The sequence below is a fragment of the Syngnathus typhle genome, linkage group LG9 (genome assembly GCF_033458585.1).
Source record: "Syngnathus typhle isolate RoL2023-S1 ecotype Sweden linkage group LG9, RoL_Styp_1.0, whole genome shotgun sequence".
Classification (NCBI taxonomy): Eukaryota; Metazoa; Chordata; class Actinopteri; order Syngnathiformes; family Syngnathidae; genus Syngnathus; species Syngnathus typhle.
The window spans coordinates 11,472,627-11,487,132 of NC_083746.1; the positions used below are offsets into that span (position 1 = coordinate 11,472,627).

Here is a 14,506-nt window from a genome sequence, read left to right on the forward strand (position 1 = left end):
CATTTTGGCGCTACTTTTGTCACATCATATCTCCTTGTTAACTTAACTTACGCGGAGAACTAAGTGTTTTTACATCGCCACAATGTGCATTTGCAATTGGGTTTTCATCACTTGTAGATGGGTTATAGATCTAGGGATATATATATACTAGGGGTGTAACGATTCATCGATACACATCGATTAATCGATATAATGCTCGACGATTTATTATCATCGATGCTAAAGGTAAACATCGATTTATATCGCCTTGTTTGACCTCGGACATTAGACGCGACTTTATTTTGAAATCCAGTTCATTGTTGCTTGCTTCCTCTTTCCGGGAGCAGTGCGCGCGTGTTGTGTTGTGAGCAGAGCAGGCACCTGAAAGGGGAGTCGACAACTAGTACGCGGCTCCTGGGCTGGTGCTATGGCTAGTGTCCAAAAAGACGAGGAAATTTGCTCCCCTTTAGGCTTCAAGTCATTCGTTTGGAAGCACTTTGGATTCCAAAGAAAAGATGGCTCAACGGACAAGACACGTGCAGTTTGTAAATCCTGCCATGCGGTGATCAAATATTCAGGGAGCACAAATCTCGCCACACATTTAAAGAAAAAACACGACATCAAAGTTCAGTGTTAAAATAAGCACTTTGTATACTACAATACTCTTGTAATTTCCTAAATAAAGAGTTTGCAGTACCTTGTTGATTTTGCGTATGAATTGTTATAAATCAGGATATTGTTCTATATTTTCTATTTTAAAAAAATATATCGATCGTAGAGCACTATCGTGATATATTGTGAATGAATCGCAGCAGGCTTTAAGATATCGGCAAATATCGTATCGTAGTTCTTTGTATCGATATGATATTGTATCGTGACAAAACCCGCGATTTACACCCCTAATATATACGTATATATATAATCATCGCTCACCCCCCAGATCCCCGGCTACTTTTCTGTGTTTTTTCACATTTGCCATTCTCATCCCTGATGAGTACCATGTTTTCCAGACTATAAGTCGCTCCGGAGTACAAGTTGCACCAGCCATAAAATGCATAAGTCGCATTTATTGAGGAAATCTATTTAATAAACTCCAACACCAAGAACAGACATGTCATCTTGAACGGCAATTTAAAATAAAAATAAAATAGAGGCAACAACAGGCAGATAATTGTACGGTATGCTAACTTTACAAGACACATAAACAACGAACTGAAAAGGTGCCTGGTATGTTAACATAACACATTTAGAGTTATTCAAATAACTAGCATAAATAACATGCTAACAAGTTTACCAAACCATTCATGTCACTCCAAATCACTAAATCCAATGAAATCTTCATCCTCGATGTCACTTTTAAACAACTCCGCTAAGTCCGGAAGTAGAAGACACAGCGCTTCCTCTTCTATGTCGCTTATGTCAGTTGCAGAAATTGTCAGCGCAGGCCTAGAGCGCCCTCTTGCGGTTTAGTGTGAACATAACATGTGAAATGACAAAATGTGTTAAAAATTTCACACGGAAGTCGCTCTTGAGTATACGTTTCACCCCCAGGCAAACTATGAAAAAAATTGCGACTTATTGTCCGTAAAATATGGTATACTGTACTACAGGTTAGCCAGGCACTGGTGCAGTAATTGCAATGCTTTCAATTAGGGTTCCATTAAGATTGGCACATGCTGCTCATGTAAATCCTATAATTTTAGCTTGTTGCTCTTTCAGCCAATATTACTACGAACACTCATATAGCCTTCCCTTTCCTAATTCCCTTATATTTCTTATCTGAACGCTTATCTGAAGGTTTTTTAAAGCTCTATTCACAACTTCTTTCGACTCTGTTCCTCTTGTTTTCTCCATTTGTGTTGTCTGGTTCTGTTTACCCTGTTGTAAGCATTTACATCAGTATTGTCCAAAGTCTGGCCCGCGGGCCAAATGCGGCCCGTGTCTAAATTTAAACTGGCCCGAAGCATTGTGTCATAAAATCAATAATAAGTGGCCCGCTGGCACTATCGAGGGGACCTCCACGCCCCAGAGTGAGCCACAGGAATAAAACTCGTCTTAGCGCTCATGTTTGGTTGCGAGCGTGTCTCCTCCGTCCGTCCCTTCCCAGTTCACGTGCACACCAGTGTCTGTATGCAAGATAATCAGTGACACAGACAGTTCCTCATTCAAATGTCCACACACCAAGGACTAAGGCGACGCTAAAATAAGAGACGCTGCACAGGGAAAAAAAAAAACACGGACTACTGGTGAGAGCTGTCGACTTCGTACTAACTCTACACACTACTGCGCGTCCGCGCCGCCCACTCTCAGTGATTGCAAACAACAAAAAGACTATTGATTATTATTTTGTGATTATGAAGTAATTTGTTGCGTATGAAGTTGAAGTAAAAATGATAAAATGGAGAATGATTTAATTTGGTAAAGTCTAACTGTAACTGTAGTCTTGAAACAAATCTGAATAAAGAAAAAGATTGCAACAAAATAATGCAAACTGCTACTGCTATTTTTATTTTTATTCTTCGTGACAGGGGTTCGCTTTGCCCTGGGAAGTTAAATTCAGCATTCGCTTTGAAGATCTCTGGCGCCATCTAGCGTTGTGAATGAGTATAACATCTAGACCCCAAATGTAAGACGACCCCCACTTTTTCAGTCTCATTTCAATGCAAAAAACACCGTCTTATATTCGGGCCAATACGGTACAATAATAAAACAAACTTAATACAGCTAATAAAAAATTCATTCAACTTTCATAAAATTGTATTTACCGTTTTCTTCCATGTATAATCAGGGCTCGAAACTAACGATTGCCCGATTGCCCGGGGCAAGTAGCGATGGCAGACGGGCAAGTAGAATTTTTTCCTCACTTGCCCGAACTTGCCCTGCCATAATACCATGTTTTCAAGCTGTAAAAAGACGATTTTGTGCATAATTTCTCGCAACTTCTGCCGCTTCTGGTCCGACATTTTGTTTTCTAGGGAGCGGTTAGTTTCTCGTGTAAGTCTGCAATACATTGATAACGGCAAAGCGCTTCGTAATTAAATGCATGCTCCCTCACCGTCCCTGGCTCTTCTGCGCCTGCGCACCAGCAGAGCTTGTTTCTGGTTGGCGGATACGAAGGCATATGAAGGCAAAACTTATAGTGTTGTCTTTTTTATTGCAAAAATGTGTCGGGCAAGTAAAAATCCACTCCAAAAAAAATCGGGCAAGTAAAATTTTGTTTCGGGCAAGTAAAATTTTCTCCAACTTGCCCGAGGGCAACTTGGGCAAAAAATAAGCTTCGAGCCCTGATAATGCGCCCCCATGTATAATACGCACCCTAAAAATGGCATGTTGATGCTGGAAAAAAGCCTGTACCCATGTATAATACACACCCAATTTTTTTTTTCTTTTTTTTTTTTAAGTCCCAATGATCGTCACACACGCATCTGGGTGTGGTGAAATCCCCGTGTGATTTTGATCCATCCCCTCGGGGAGAGGGGAGCAGTGAGCAGCAGCGGCGCAGCGATGGGTCCCATTTTTATAGTCTTTGGTATGGTCTTTACTAGGCTGGATGTATTTTTTTTGTTGGCGTTGATTTCTCCGACTGCCCATAATGGCACCACCGCGATCAAATGAAAAGAGAGGAAAGTGACGTGCGGACATGTGAAAAAGGCGGCTCTGTATGGGAGAGAAGTTGAAGAGGAATAAAAACACCCTTGGAAACCAAAACTTGCCCCTCGTCGTGACTCGGAGCCGCAACAAATGTTTTGGATTTGTGTAGGGTACATTGTGACAGAGAGCAAACGAGCAGGTGATTGAGCAAGCGTCTGATACGAGAGCATTGCGTTCGTATGGAGCGTGTTTGAAGTGAAAAGCAGAGACGAAAGGAACAAGGCAAAGTGTTGTGAAATAAAATATTACCTGTAATACGCATTTTGTTATTTGCTGATTGTATTAAACTATCACATTCATTGTCAGTCAAGAAGAGAAGAGGACTATTCGCATCGGATCCATAGTGCGCATGCGCACTGATACTGCCTCCGTATGACGTCCAGTCCGCAATGGAGATTAAAAAACAAACAATATTTGACAATAACACAGGTTTCTGTTCCTGTCTTTGGTAATGTCACCCTGTCTTTTGGTTCCACGTCTTTGTCGTTTTTTCTTTTCTTGAAAAACTGTTGTACCAGGATTTTCTTAAAAAATAAAATAAAATTGTACCCATGTATAATGCGCACCCCAGATTTTAGGACAATAAATTAGTTGAATTTTGCGCATTATACATGAAAAAAACCCGGTAATTTATTATTTTAATCTTTAACTTTTCTGGTCGTGCAATTGACAACAGATCCTCATTTACAATATCAACGCATCTGCAGACAGCAAAGGATATAGTTACAAATTTAGATGTTCATTTACAGTGGTAATGGTTCAATGAATGTCGGTGCGAATAGTCGGCCCCTATACATTTTCATCTAACCAAATCTGGCCCGCTTTACAAAAAGTCTGGACACCCCCAATGTACGTACTGTTTTCAGATGGAGTTAATTTTAACCCTCATGTTGGTTGAATTGTTATTGTCAAGCCATTGTGCAGTCTGTGAAACATTCCCCCTCAGTGTTTTATATGCTTGGCAACAGGATGGATCAGTTGGGTCCATACATCCACATCAGATGAACTATTTCAACATTCTGAAATGTCGAGTTCCACATTTCTATCAGAACTGTTTATAAAGGATGTAATCCGCCTTTCAGTCTAAAATGCATCAATAATATTTGCAAAGATCATCATTTAATATTTCCGGTTTTTGAAATGCCAGATTAGCTGCGCTCATTAAATAACAAACTATACCTCGAATTATACATTTATTTTGTTTCGTGAGTCAAATTGGGAACTGTTCCTCATTGAAATGAAGGGAACTAAATCTGTTCCGGCCCCCGAAAGAAGCTATGTTTATCATTTATTTTTATTTTTTTAATATACGTATGTGTATATGTGGTCTTTATTGGTGTCTTTCGAATTTTGCATATGGTCATAATGTCAGAATTAAAAACAAATCTCTGTGCATGGTGTCTCAATTATTAAATTAAATGGTTTATTTGCCCTTTATTCGCTCTGCTTGTTCTTTGTATCAATTGGTCAATGCTAATTTAGTCTTCCACAAAAAGTTTTTTCAATGGAATTGAATGGCTAGTGAATAAAAAGAATATGTTACTGACAGATGAGAAAAGAAAAGCACATTTAAAACTAATAGTTGTGTGTCCCCACTAGGTGGCTCTGCTAGGCTTGGATCTCCTCTCTGCTTTAGTGACCAGATTACAGGAGAGATTTAGGGCTCATGTTGGAACAGGTATGTTTCAACTATTACATCATTATGTGGTATCAAAATTGATGAACTGTCAATTGTCTGGCATCTGGAAAAAAACATTTTAACTGATTTCTAATACTTGTCTGTTAAAATAGCAGCCCTAATATATTACTATATGCATTTACCTTTTTGTGCTATTTAGTTTAAAATTTAAATTCATCTACTGAGATTAAGATTTAACAAGAATTTTATTCTTCTTTACTTATTTTCCTTACATCCCATGCTGTTTTTCTGACAATTGGACCAACATTTAATGGCGTGATGACTGTTCTTTGCATTTGAATGCAGCCACTGTCTGGTATCTGGAAAAAAATATTAAATAACTTTTATTGCTTGTCTGATGAAATTGACAGTTGAATCTGTGTTTTTATGTGAAATCCTTGAATACTGCCCAAAGAGTGAACTTGGGTGGAAGCTTCTGTGCAACTCGCATGTGAATGGAGTCTTCCATGTTTTCTTCTTCTTATTGTTTTTTATTTATTTATTCAGCTCTACCTAGTCTTATTGATCGATTGGGAGATGCCAAAGACCAAGTAAGAGAACAAGACCAAGCACTGTTGCTTAGGATCATGGAACAAGCTGCATCTCCACAGGTATATATTGTACATTATAGTACACTTTTTTATTGATATATTACTTGTATATGTGAGCAGCTTGATTAATGAAGTTATAATTTATGTAAATCTTGGTTTTGTTATCTTGTGTTGTATTAGTACGTGTGGGATCGAATGCTTGGAGGCTTCAAACATAAGAACAACAGGACCAGGGAAGGAGTCTGCCTTTGCCTTATTGCCACATTGACCATGTGAGAGTCCTCCTTTCTTCCAATTTCTATTTTTAGTTCCGTGTTTTTCGGACTATGTCATGTCAGTAAAAAAATAATTGCCTTATTGGGGGGGAAACTTATTTTATAAAAACTGGGAAAATGAAGCTTCAAACTTTATTTTATTTAACTCCGCTAGATGGCATGCTTTGTTCAATATTGGCTCAAAGTTCCTTGACGTGGCATTTCTTAAACGCCTTTATTTAAACCAACAGTACCATCGAGAGGAGTAAAAAATAAATAAAAATACAACTGGTTTATGAAGCAGTAAGCGAGGCACTAACACCATGAGCAGGACACTGAATCCCCAGTTGCTCCTGATGGTACGTCATCAGTAGGTGAATGAGGAAGACGTGTGAAGTGCTTTGAGTAATCACAGTAGAAAAGTGGTATGCAAGTGACAGCCCATTTACAATTAAAAAATAACATCTCTCCATGCTTATTTGTTAATTTCACTCAATTTCCCCTTTTGTCCTTCAGATATGGAGCTCAAGGCTTGACTCTCAGTAAGATTGTACCCCACATATGTAACTTGTTGGGGGATCCCACAAGCCAGGTATAGTTAATCATATCCACATTTTTGTCGTTTAGTATTTTGAATTGTTAAATGTACTTTAAGCAATGAACTGGAAACATTGTAATAGTAAAGTGATTCTGCAACAATTAATGGTATGAGTATTAACAACTCTGTGCACTGCAATAATGCTGTCTGTAATAATTCAATTAATGATTGAAGGTAAGATTCAGTTGCGATTCTATAAGCCGCACGTGCGCACGAGTTATTTACCAAGAAAGACAGTACACAAAAAGCCTTTTTGCCTCAGGACGAGATTGACGTTGGTGATGGTAGATTTTTTCACACTGCTCCACGCTGTCAGGCTCCACTGGCAGACTTGTGCGAAAGTTGCTCTTTGCATGCGTCCAGGTTTTGTAAAGGATTTCTCGCCGCTGGGTATCCAAGCCTCCCATTCAAGTTGGAGGGCCACTTTAAATGGATTCATTCATTCCAAGTTTACGTGCAACCGCTCTGTTCCCTTCTTTATCAGCCAGCTCAATGGCTTTTAACTTGAAAGCTGCGTCATATGCACGCCTTCCAGTGTCTTCCATCATTGGGCTCTGTTTACGCTAACTTTCCTCGTGCACAACGCGCCACTACTGTTTTCCTCGACGCATATATTCCACCTCTCTCACTCTTACCTTTTCTGCTCGAGCCCGCCCTGATGGCCGTTAGGAAAAATGCATATAAAGTCGCCGCATGATTGCGTAAGGTTTTTAATCTTTAATTACCATTTGTAAGAGTATATACACAAAGATGATTGTCAGGAAAGAGATGATCATTTAGAGCAGTGCTTCTCAAATAGTGGGGCGCGCCCCCCTTGGGGGGCGCGGCGCTATTCCTGGGGGGGCGCGTGTGACCCTGGGGAACAGGCTTTTTTTTTGGCAGTACTAGAATAAAGTGTAATTGCGCGTTTACTACAGCAGGGGGCAGTGGCGCTCTCATTGTTACTTCTGTCACGTTTGCGACAGTGCAACATTTTACGACTTACAAGACAAGTTAGGATAGTCACGGTGGGGAGGGGGGGCGCGAATAGATGTCTTCTTGCTAGGGGGGGGCGTAACAGAAAATAATTGAGAAGCACTGATTTAGAGACGCATAACTTTTATTAACATAACAGCACAACAGCGGTCCACAGCCTTTTTATGAGTGTATAAGTGTATTAGTCATGAGAAAAATCACGGAAACAAACCTATATAAGAGGCACCGGACTATAAACTGCAGGGTTCAAAATTTGAGAAAAAGTAGCGGCTTATAGTCCGAAATTTACGGTATATTAACTTTAGAAAAAAAAAAACAGGATACAGCAGACTAAAGTATTACCGTAATTTCCGGACTATAAACCGCACCGGACTATAAACCGCACCAGCTAAAATCTGGGGATATATATTTTTTTCCTTATATAAGCCGCACCGGACTATAAGCCGCACGTGCACACGAGTTTTTTAAAAAGAAAGACAGTACACAGAAAGCCTTTTTAAAGTTTTAACAACATACTTTAACATGTCTTTCTAAACATTGCCTGTGACGCAGCAGTAGTACCGCAGCAACACGGAAGTGTGCACGCGAGTTATTAACAAAGAAAGACTGGACACAGAAAGCTTTTTTAAAGTTTTAATAACATACCTTAACATTTCTTTCCAAACACTGCCTGTGACGCGCCAGTAATACCGCAGCAACACGGAAGTAACACAGCACTAATAGGGTTTGATTAAATAAAACATACTGGTAAAAGTCACTGAGACGCGGCGGTAACACAGTAGCAACACGGTAGCACAGCACTAACAGGGCTGATTAAAAAAAGCATACAAGTAAAAGTAAAAAAAGAGCTTCATCGTCTTTATCTTCCTCCTGTGCATTGAAACCATCGAAATCTTCGGATTGGAATAGCGTTAGTTATCCTTTCCCGCACACTTTCTCAGTCTCTCTTTCGTCGTCGGTTTTATGCATTTCTTCTAGCATTTTCCATGATGAGGGTCTGTTCATGCTAATTTTAGTCATGCACGAAGCGCTAAATTACATTAAACTAGCGAGCGACACGTATAGCTCCAGAGTAGACGGGACCACGAAATAAAGAAAAGGGTGACGCAACACAATGTCATCAACATCGACTGCCTTTAGCTTAAAAGCGGCATCGTATGCATTTCTTTTGTCCCCCATAATGACGGTTTGTGTATAAAAGCTTCCTTTCAGTAATATCCGTCTTGATCTCGTTCTGTCTCTTCTTTGTGTGAATTTTACGGCACGGATGGACATGCGATCAGCACACCACTTTTCTCCCCAGTGACCGTGTCCATATATCCCTCCGCCCAGCAAAGCGGTGCCGCACAACAGCGGTCCGCAGCCTTTTTACGAGTGTATAAAAGTGATCAAGTCATCACAAAAATCACGGAAATAATCATATATAAGCCCCCCATAATGATGGTTTGTGTATAAAAGCTTCCTTTCAGTAATGTCCATCTTGATCTCGTTCTGTCTCATCTTTGTGTAAATTCTACTGCACTATTTGCCTGGCGGATGGACATGCGATCAACACACCACTTTTCTCCCCAGTGACCATGTCATATATCCCTCCGCCCAGCAAAGCGGTGCCACACAACAGCGGTCCACAACATTTTTACGAGTGTATAAAAGTGATCAAGTCATCCCAAAATTCATGAAAAAAATCCTATATAAGACGCACCGGACTATAAGCCGCAGGGTTCAAAATTTGAGAAAAAAGTCGCGGCTTATCGTCCGAAATTTACGGTAGTTATCTTGTGTTGACACTTAGGTACGAGACGGAGCTATGAGTAGTTTGGTGGAGATCTACCGCCATGTGGGTGAGAGAGTGAGGATGGATCTCAGCAAGAAGGGCTTGCCTCAGTCACGGTACTTCCATCTTTGTTTCTGCTTCTTTTTTTGTTTAGGGATTTTGCTTTGTTTGTTCACATTTGCACTTATTGTCTTGCAAATAAAACCTCAAGCTCTAGGTTACCCAAGAGTAATCCATGACCTGCTAAAATAGTTGGAAAGGTTTGCTTTTATGTCCACTAATATGCTGTTATTTTTTAATTCCTCCGTAGCTCATAAGTGCATACCTAAGCAGATTTTTATTCGTTTTATCACAAAATCTGACCTATGAATCAGGCGCTTGGTTTGAGGGGTCGTCCCCGGGGTCTCCTACCGGTAGGACATGCCCGGAACACCTCCCCAGGGAGGCGTCCAGGAGGCATCCTGATGAGATGCCCGAGCCACCTCATCTGGCTCCTCTCAACGTGGAGGAGCAGCGACTCTCTCTGTCAGGGAGAGCCCGGACATCCTGTGGAGAAAACTCATTTCGGCCGCTTGTATCCGGGATCTCGTTCTTTCGGTCACGACCCATAGCTCGTGACCATAGGTGAGGGTAGGAGCGTAAATCGACCGGTAAATTGAGAGCTTTGCCTTTTGGCTCAGCTCTCTCTTTACCACGACGGACCGGTACAGAGTCCGCATTACTGCCGACGCTGCACCGATCCGCCTGTTGATCTCGCGCTCCATCCTCCCCTCACTCGTGAACAAGACCCCAAGATACTTAAACTCCTCCACTTGGGGCAGGATCTCATCCCCGATCCGGAGAGGGCATTCCACCCTTTTCCGATCGAGAACCATGGACTCGGATTTGGAGGTGCTGACCCTCATCCCGACCGCTTCACACTCGGCTGCGAACCGCTCCAGTGAAAGCTGGAGATCACGGCCTGAAGAAGCCAACAGCACCACGTCGTCTGCAAAAAGCACAGACGCAATGCTGAGGTCCCCAAACCGGACACCCTCAACGCCTCGGCTGCGCCTAGAAATTCTGTCCATAAAAACTATGAACAGAATCGGTGACAAAGGGCAGCCTTGGCGGAGTCCAACCCTCACTGGGAACGAATCCGACTTACTGCCGGAAATGCGGACCAAACTCTGGCATCGGTGATACAGGGACCAAACCGCCATTATCAGTTGGCTCGGCACCCCCTACTCCCAAAGCACGCCCCACAGAACCTCCCGAGGGACACGGTCGAACGCCTTCTCCAAGTCCACAAAACACATGTGGACTGGTTGGGCGAACTCCCATGCACCCTCGAGGATCCTGCTGAGGGTGAAGAGCTGGTCCACTGTTCCACGGCCAGGACGAAAGCCACCCTGTTCCTCCTGAATCCGAGGTTCGACCTCCCGACGAACCCTCCTCTCCAGCACCCCTGAATAGACCTTACCAGGGAGGCTGAGGAGTGTAATTCCCCTGTAATTGGAACACACCCTCCGGTCCCCCTTCTTAAAGAGGGGAACCACCACCCCAGTCTGCCAACCCAGAGGCACTGTCCCCGATGTCCACGCGATGTTGTAGAGACGTGTCAGCCATGACAGCCCCACAACATCCAGAGCCCTTAAGAAATCCGCGCGCATCTCATCCACCCTTGCCACCGAGGAGTTTTTTAACTGCCTCAGTGACTTCGACCCCAGAGATTGGAGAGTCCGCCTCAGAGTCCCCAGGCCCTGCTTCCACAATGGAAGGCGTGTCGGTGGAATTGAGGAGGTCTTCGAAGTATTCTCCCCACCCACACACGACGTCCCGAGTCGAGGTCAGCAGCACGCCATCTCCACTGTAAACAGTGTTGACGTTGCACTGCTTCCCCCTCCTGAGACGCCGGATGGTGGACCAGAATTTCCTCGAAGCCGTCCGGAAGTCATTCTCCATGGCCTCGCCAAACTCCTCCCACGTCCGGGTTTTTGCCTCAGCAACCGCCGAAGCCGCGTTCCGCCTGGCCATCCGGTACCTGTCAGCTGCCTCCGGAGTCCCGCAGGCCAAAACGGCCCGATAGGACTCCTTCTTCAGCTTGACGGCATCCCTTACCGCCGGTGTCCACCAGCGGGTTCGGGGATTGCCGCCACGACAGGCACCAATGACCTTACGGCCACAGCTCCGGTCGGCCGCCTCAACAATGGAGGTGCGGAACAAGGTCCTCTCGGACTCAATGTCTCCTGCCTCCCCCGGGACGTGGGAAAAGCTCTGCCGGAGGTGGGAGTTGAAGCTCTTCCTGACAGGGGATTACGCCAGACGTTCCCAGAAGACCCTCAGAGAGCGTTTGGGTCTGCCAGGTCGTACCGGCATCTTCCCCCACCATCGGAGCCAACCCACCACCAGGTGGTGATCAGTTGACAGCTCCCCCCCTCTCTTCGCCCGAGTGTCCAAAACATGCGGCCGCAAATCCGATGACACGACTACAAAGTCGATCATCGAACTGCGGCCTAGGGTGTCCTGGTGCCAAGTGCACACATGGACACCCTTATGTTGAACATGGTGTTCATTATAGAAAATCCGTGTCGAGCACAGAAGTCCAATAATAGAACACCGCTCGGGTTCAGATCGGGGGGGCCGTTCCTCCCAATCACGCCCATCCAGGTCTCACTGTCATTGCCCAGGTGAGCATTGAAGTCACCCAGTAGAACGATGGAGTCCCCAGAAGGAGCGCTCTCCAGCACTTCCTCCAGGGACTCCAAGAAGGGTGGGTACTCTGAGCTGCCATTTGGTGCATAGACACAAACAACAGTCAGGAACCGTCCCCCCCACCCGAAGGCGGAGGGAGGCTACCCTCTCGTTCACCGGGGCGAACCCCAATGTTCAGGCGCCCAGCCGCGGGGCAATAAGTATACCCACACCTGCTCGACGCCTCTCACCGTGGGCAACTCCAGAGTGGAAGAGAGTCCAGCCCCTCTCGAGAGGGCTTGAACCGGAACCCAAACTGTGCGTGGAGGCAAGTCCGACTATATCTAGTCGGAACTTTTCTGCCTCGCACACCAGCTCGGGTTCCTTTCCAGCCAGAGAGGTGACGTTCCATGTCCCAAGAGCCAGCTTCTGCAGCCGGGGATCAGACCGCCAAGGTCCCTGCCTTTGGCCGCCGCCCAGCTTGCACTGCACCCGACCCCTTTGGCCCCTTCCACAGGTGGTGAGCCCATGGGAAGACAAGTATTTTTTAATCAGAAAGAAAAATAATATTCAATATTCTAAACTAATATTTTTCAAACTTTAAACGCAAAACCTTTATGTTTCCCAAATGAGTTTTCATTATTTGCTTTCTGAGGATGCTAATTCCATTATGGGATATACAATCGGGTCCCTGATGTTGTTGTGATACACATGGCCTGACTTTTGTGCAGGCAGCATAAATTAATTTTCCACACTATATACTATATGTGAGTGTAAATGGTTGTTTGTCTCTATTATGCTCCCTGCAACTAACTGGCGACCAGTTCAGTTGCAGTACTTAAGTATGGCATGCTCATTGCAACCCCTCAACAACAACACTCAGCAGTAAAATGCAATACAGTTCGTTACACCATCGTATCTAATCTGTTTTCACCGCCTGCTCACCGTAACACGGCACTGGATTTCGTATCTTAGGTTACCAAATAGCAGAAATCTCCATGGCTGAAATTGCAATTAATTGACAGTCCATTAATACCATGTTTCTGACTATCTTCAACAATAAACATATGTTCAACAGGATTAATAAAACCTTTATTTTTTCAACATGCTAATAAAATGTTATACTTATCATTGAGCATTAATATAGACACAGAACTTGGTCAAATTGCATATAGCACAGTATTTATACATTGATTAATCCTGCATCATGTTTTTAAAATCAGTCAAAAAGAATCCTATTTTCCATAGTCTCTGAGCATGTGGGGCCCACAAAGGGAGTTTAACAGTGAAAAAAGAATGCTTAAATAAGTCACTAATCATGTTAATGACACAAGTATTCACTAAAAAAATTGTTTGCTGTCGAACTCTCAACAGTGACAGTCTGCAGACCTCCTTGGCTCTAGGCACAGTCCTTCCCTTAGATTTAAAGAGAAAGTCAAGTCACATATTTTATTTACAATATGTTGATTGAATCCCCACTGAAAGCAGAGAAGAAAGCGCATCTGTAATGGCGGCCTCCGTATGATATCCGGATTAAAAAAAAAAAAATATATATATATATATATATATATATATATATATACATTTTTTTTTTGTCCCCATGTATAATGCGCACCCCAGATTTTAGGACAATAAATTCGTTAAATTTTGCGCATTATACATGGAAAAAAACGGTAGTTTTAATTCACAGTTTAATTAGCAGTTTCAATCAGCAAATAACAAAATGCGTATTACAGGTAATATTTTATTTCACAACACTTTGCCTTGTTCCTTTCTTCTCTGCTGTTCACTTCAAACACGCTCCATACAAACACAATGCTCTGGTATCAGACGCTTGCTCAATCACCTGCTCGTTTGCTGTCTGTCACAATGTACCCTACACAAATCCGAAACATTTCTTTGCTATCGAGTTTGCTAGCGCATGCGCAGTGGTACTGACCGGCAGAATAACATCCGGTTGTTCCCAAAGATGATCTTTTTTCTGAAATAATTTTACGTTTACGGACTTAAGTAAGAGTCAAAATTTGGGTGCGTATTATACATGGGTGCAGGCTTTTTTCCAGCATCGACATGCCATTTTTAGGGTGCACGGGGGCGCATTTTGCATGGAAAAACACGGTAATATTCAGTTTGTTGAATATAAATTAAGCAGAAAAATCCACCCATTTTTATCTATCTCAGGGTGTTGCCATTTTGTTTTGAGGGCTCAAGTTTTTGGATTGGGTCATGTGACATTTAAAGTCGAAGAACATTTTTGACTTGACTCTTCGTGGTTTAAAATGTGCTAAATTTTCCTCTCTTTCCTCTCTCTTATTAATTATACACTTTTGTCTTTACCATGATGCAATAAATGCATTTGTCGGCCATCACCGC

At 43.1% G+C, this 14,506-nt stretch overlaps 1 protein-coding gene across 41 annotated transcripts in view; it reads left to right on the top strand.

Moving 5' to 3' along the window:
- Nucleotides 1–14,506, top strand: part of clasp1a (cytoplasmic linker associated protein 1a) — a 76,784-nt gene that overhangs the window by 11,407 nt on the left and 50,871 nt on the right. For all 41 annotated transcript variants that reach the window (XM_061286255.1, XM_061286249.1, XM_061286262.1 and 38 more), the window contains 5 exons: nucleotides 5,230–5,308; nucleotides 5,816–5,919; nucleotides 6,040–6,131; nucleotides 6,630–6,705; nucleotides 9,479–9,576. In XM_061286255.1, coding sequence (XP_061142239.1) covers nucleotides 5,230–5,308; nucleotides 5,816–5,919; nucleotides 6,040–6,131; nucleotides 6,630–6,705; nucleotides 9,479–9,576 — 449 coding nt within the window. The remainder of the gene's footprint in view (nucleotides 1–5,229; nucleotides 5,309–5,815; nucleotides 5,920–6,039; nucleotides 6,132–6,629; nucleotides 6,706–9,478; nucleotides 9,577–14,506) is intronic.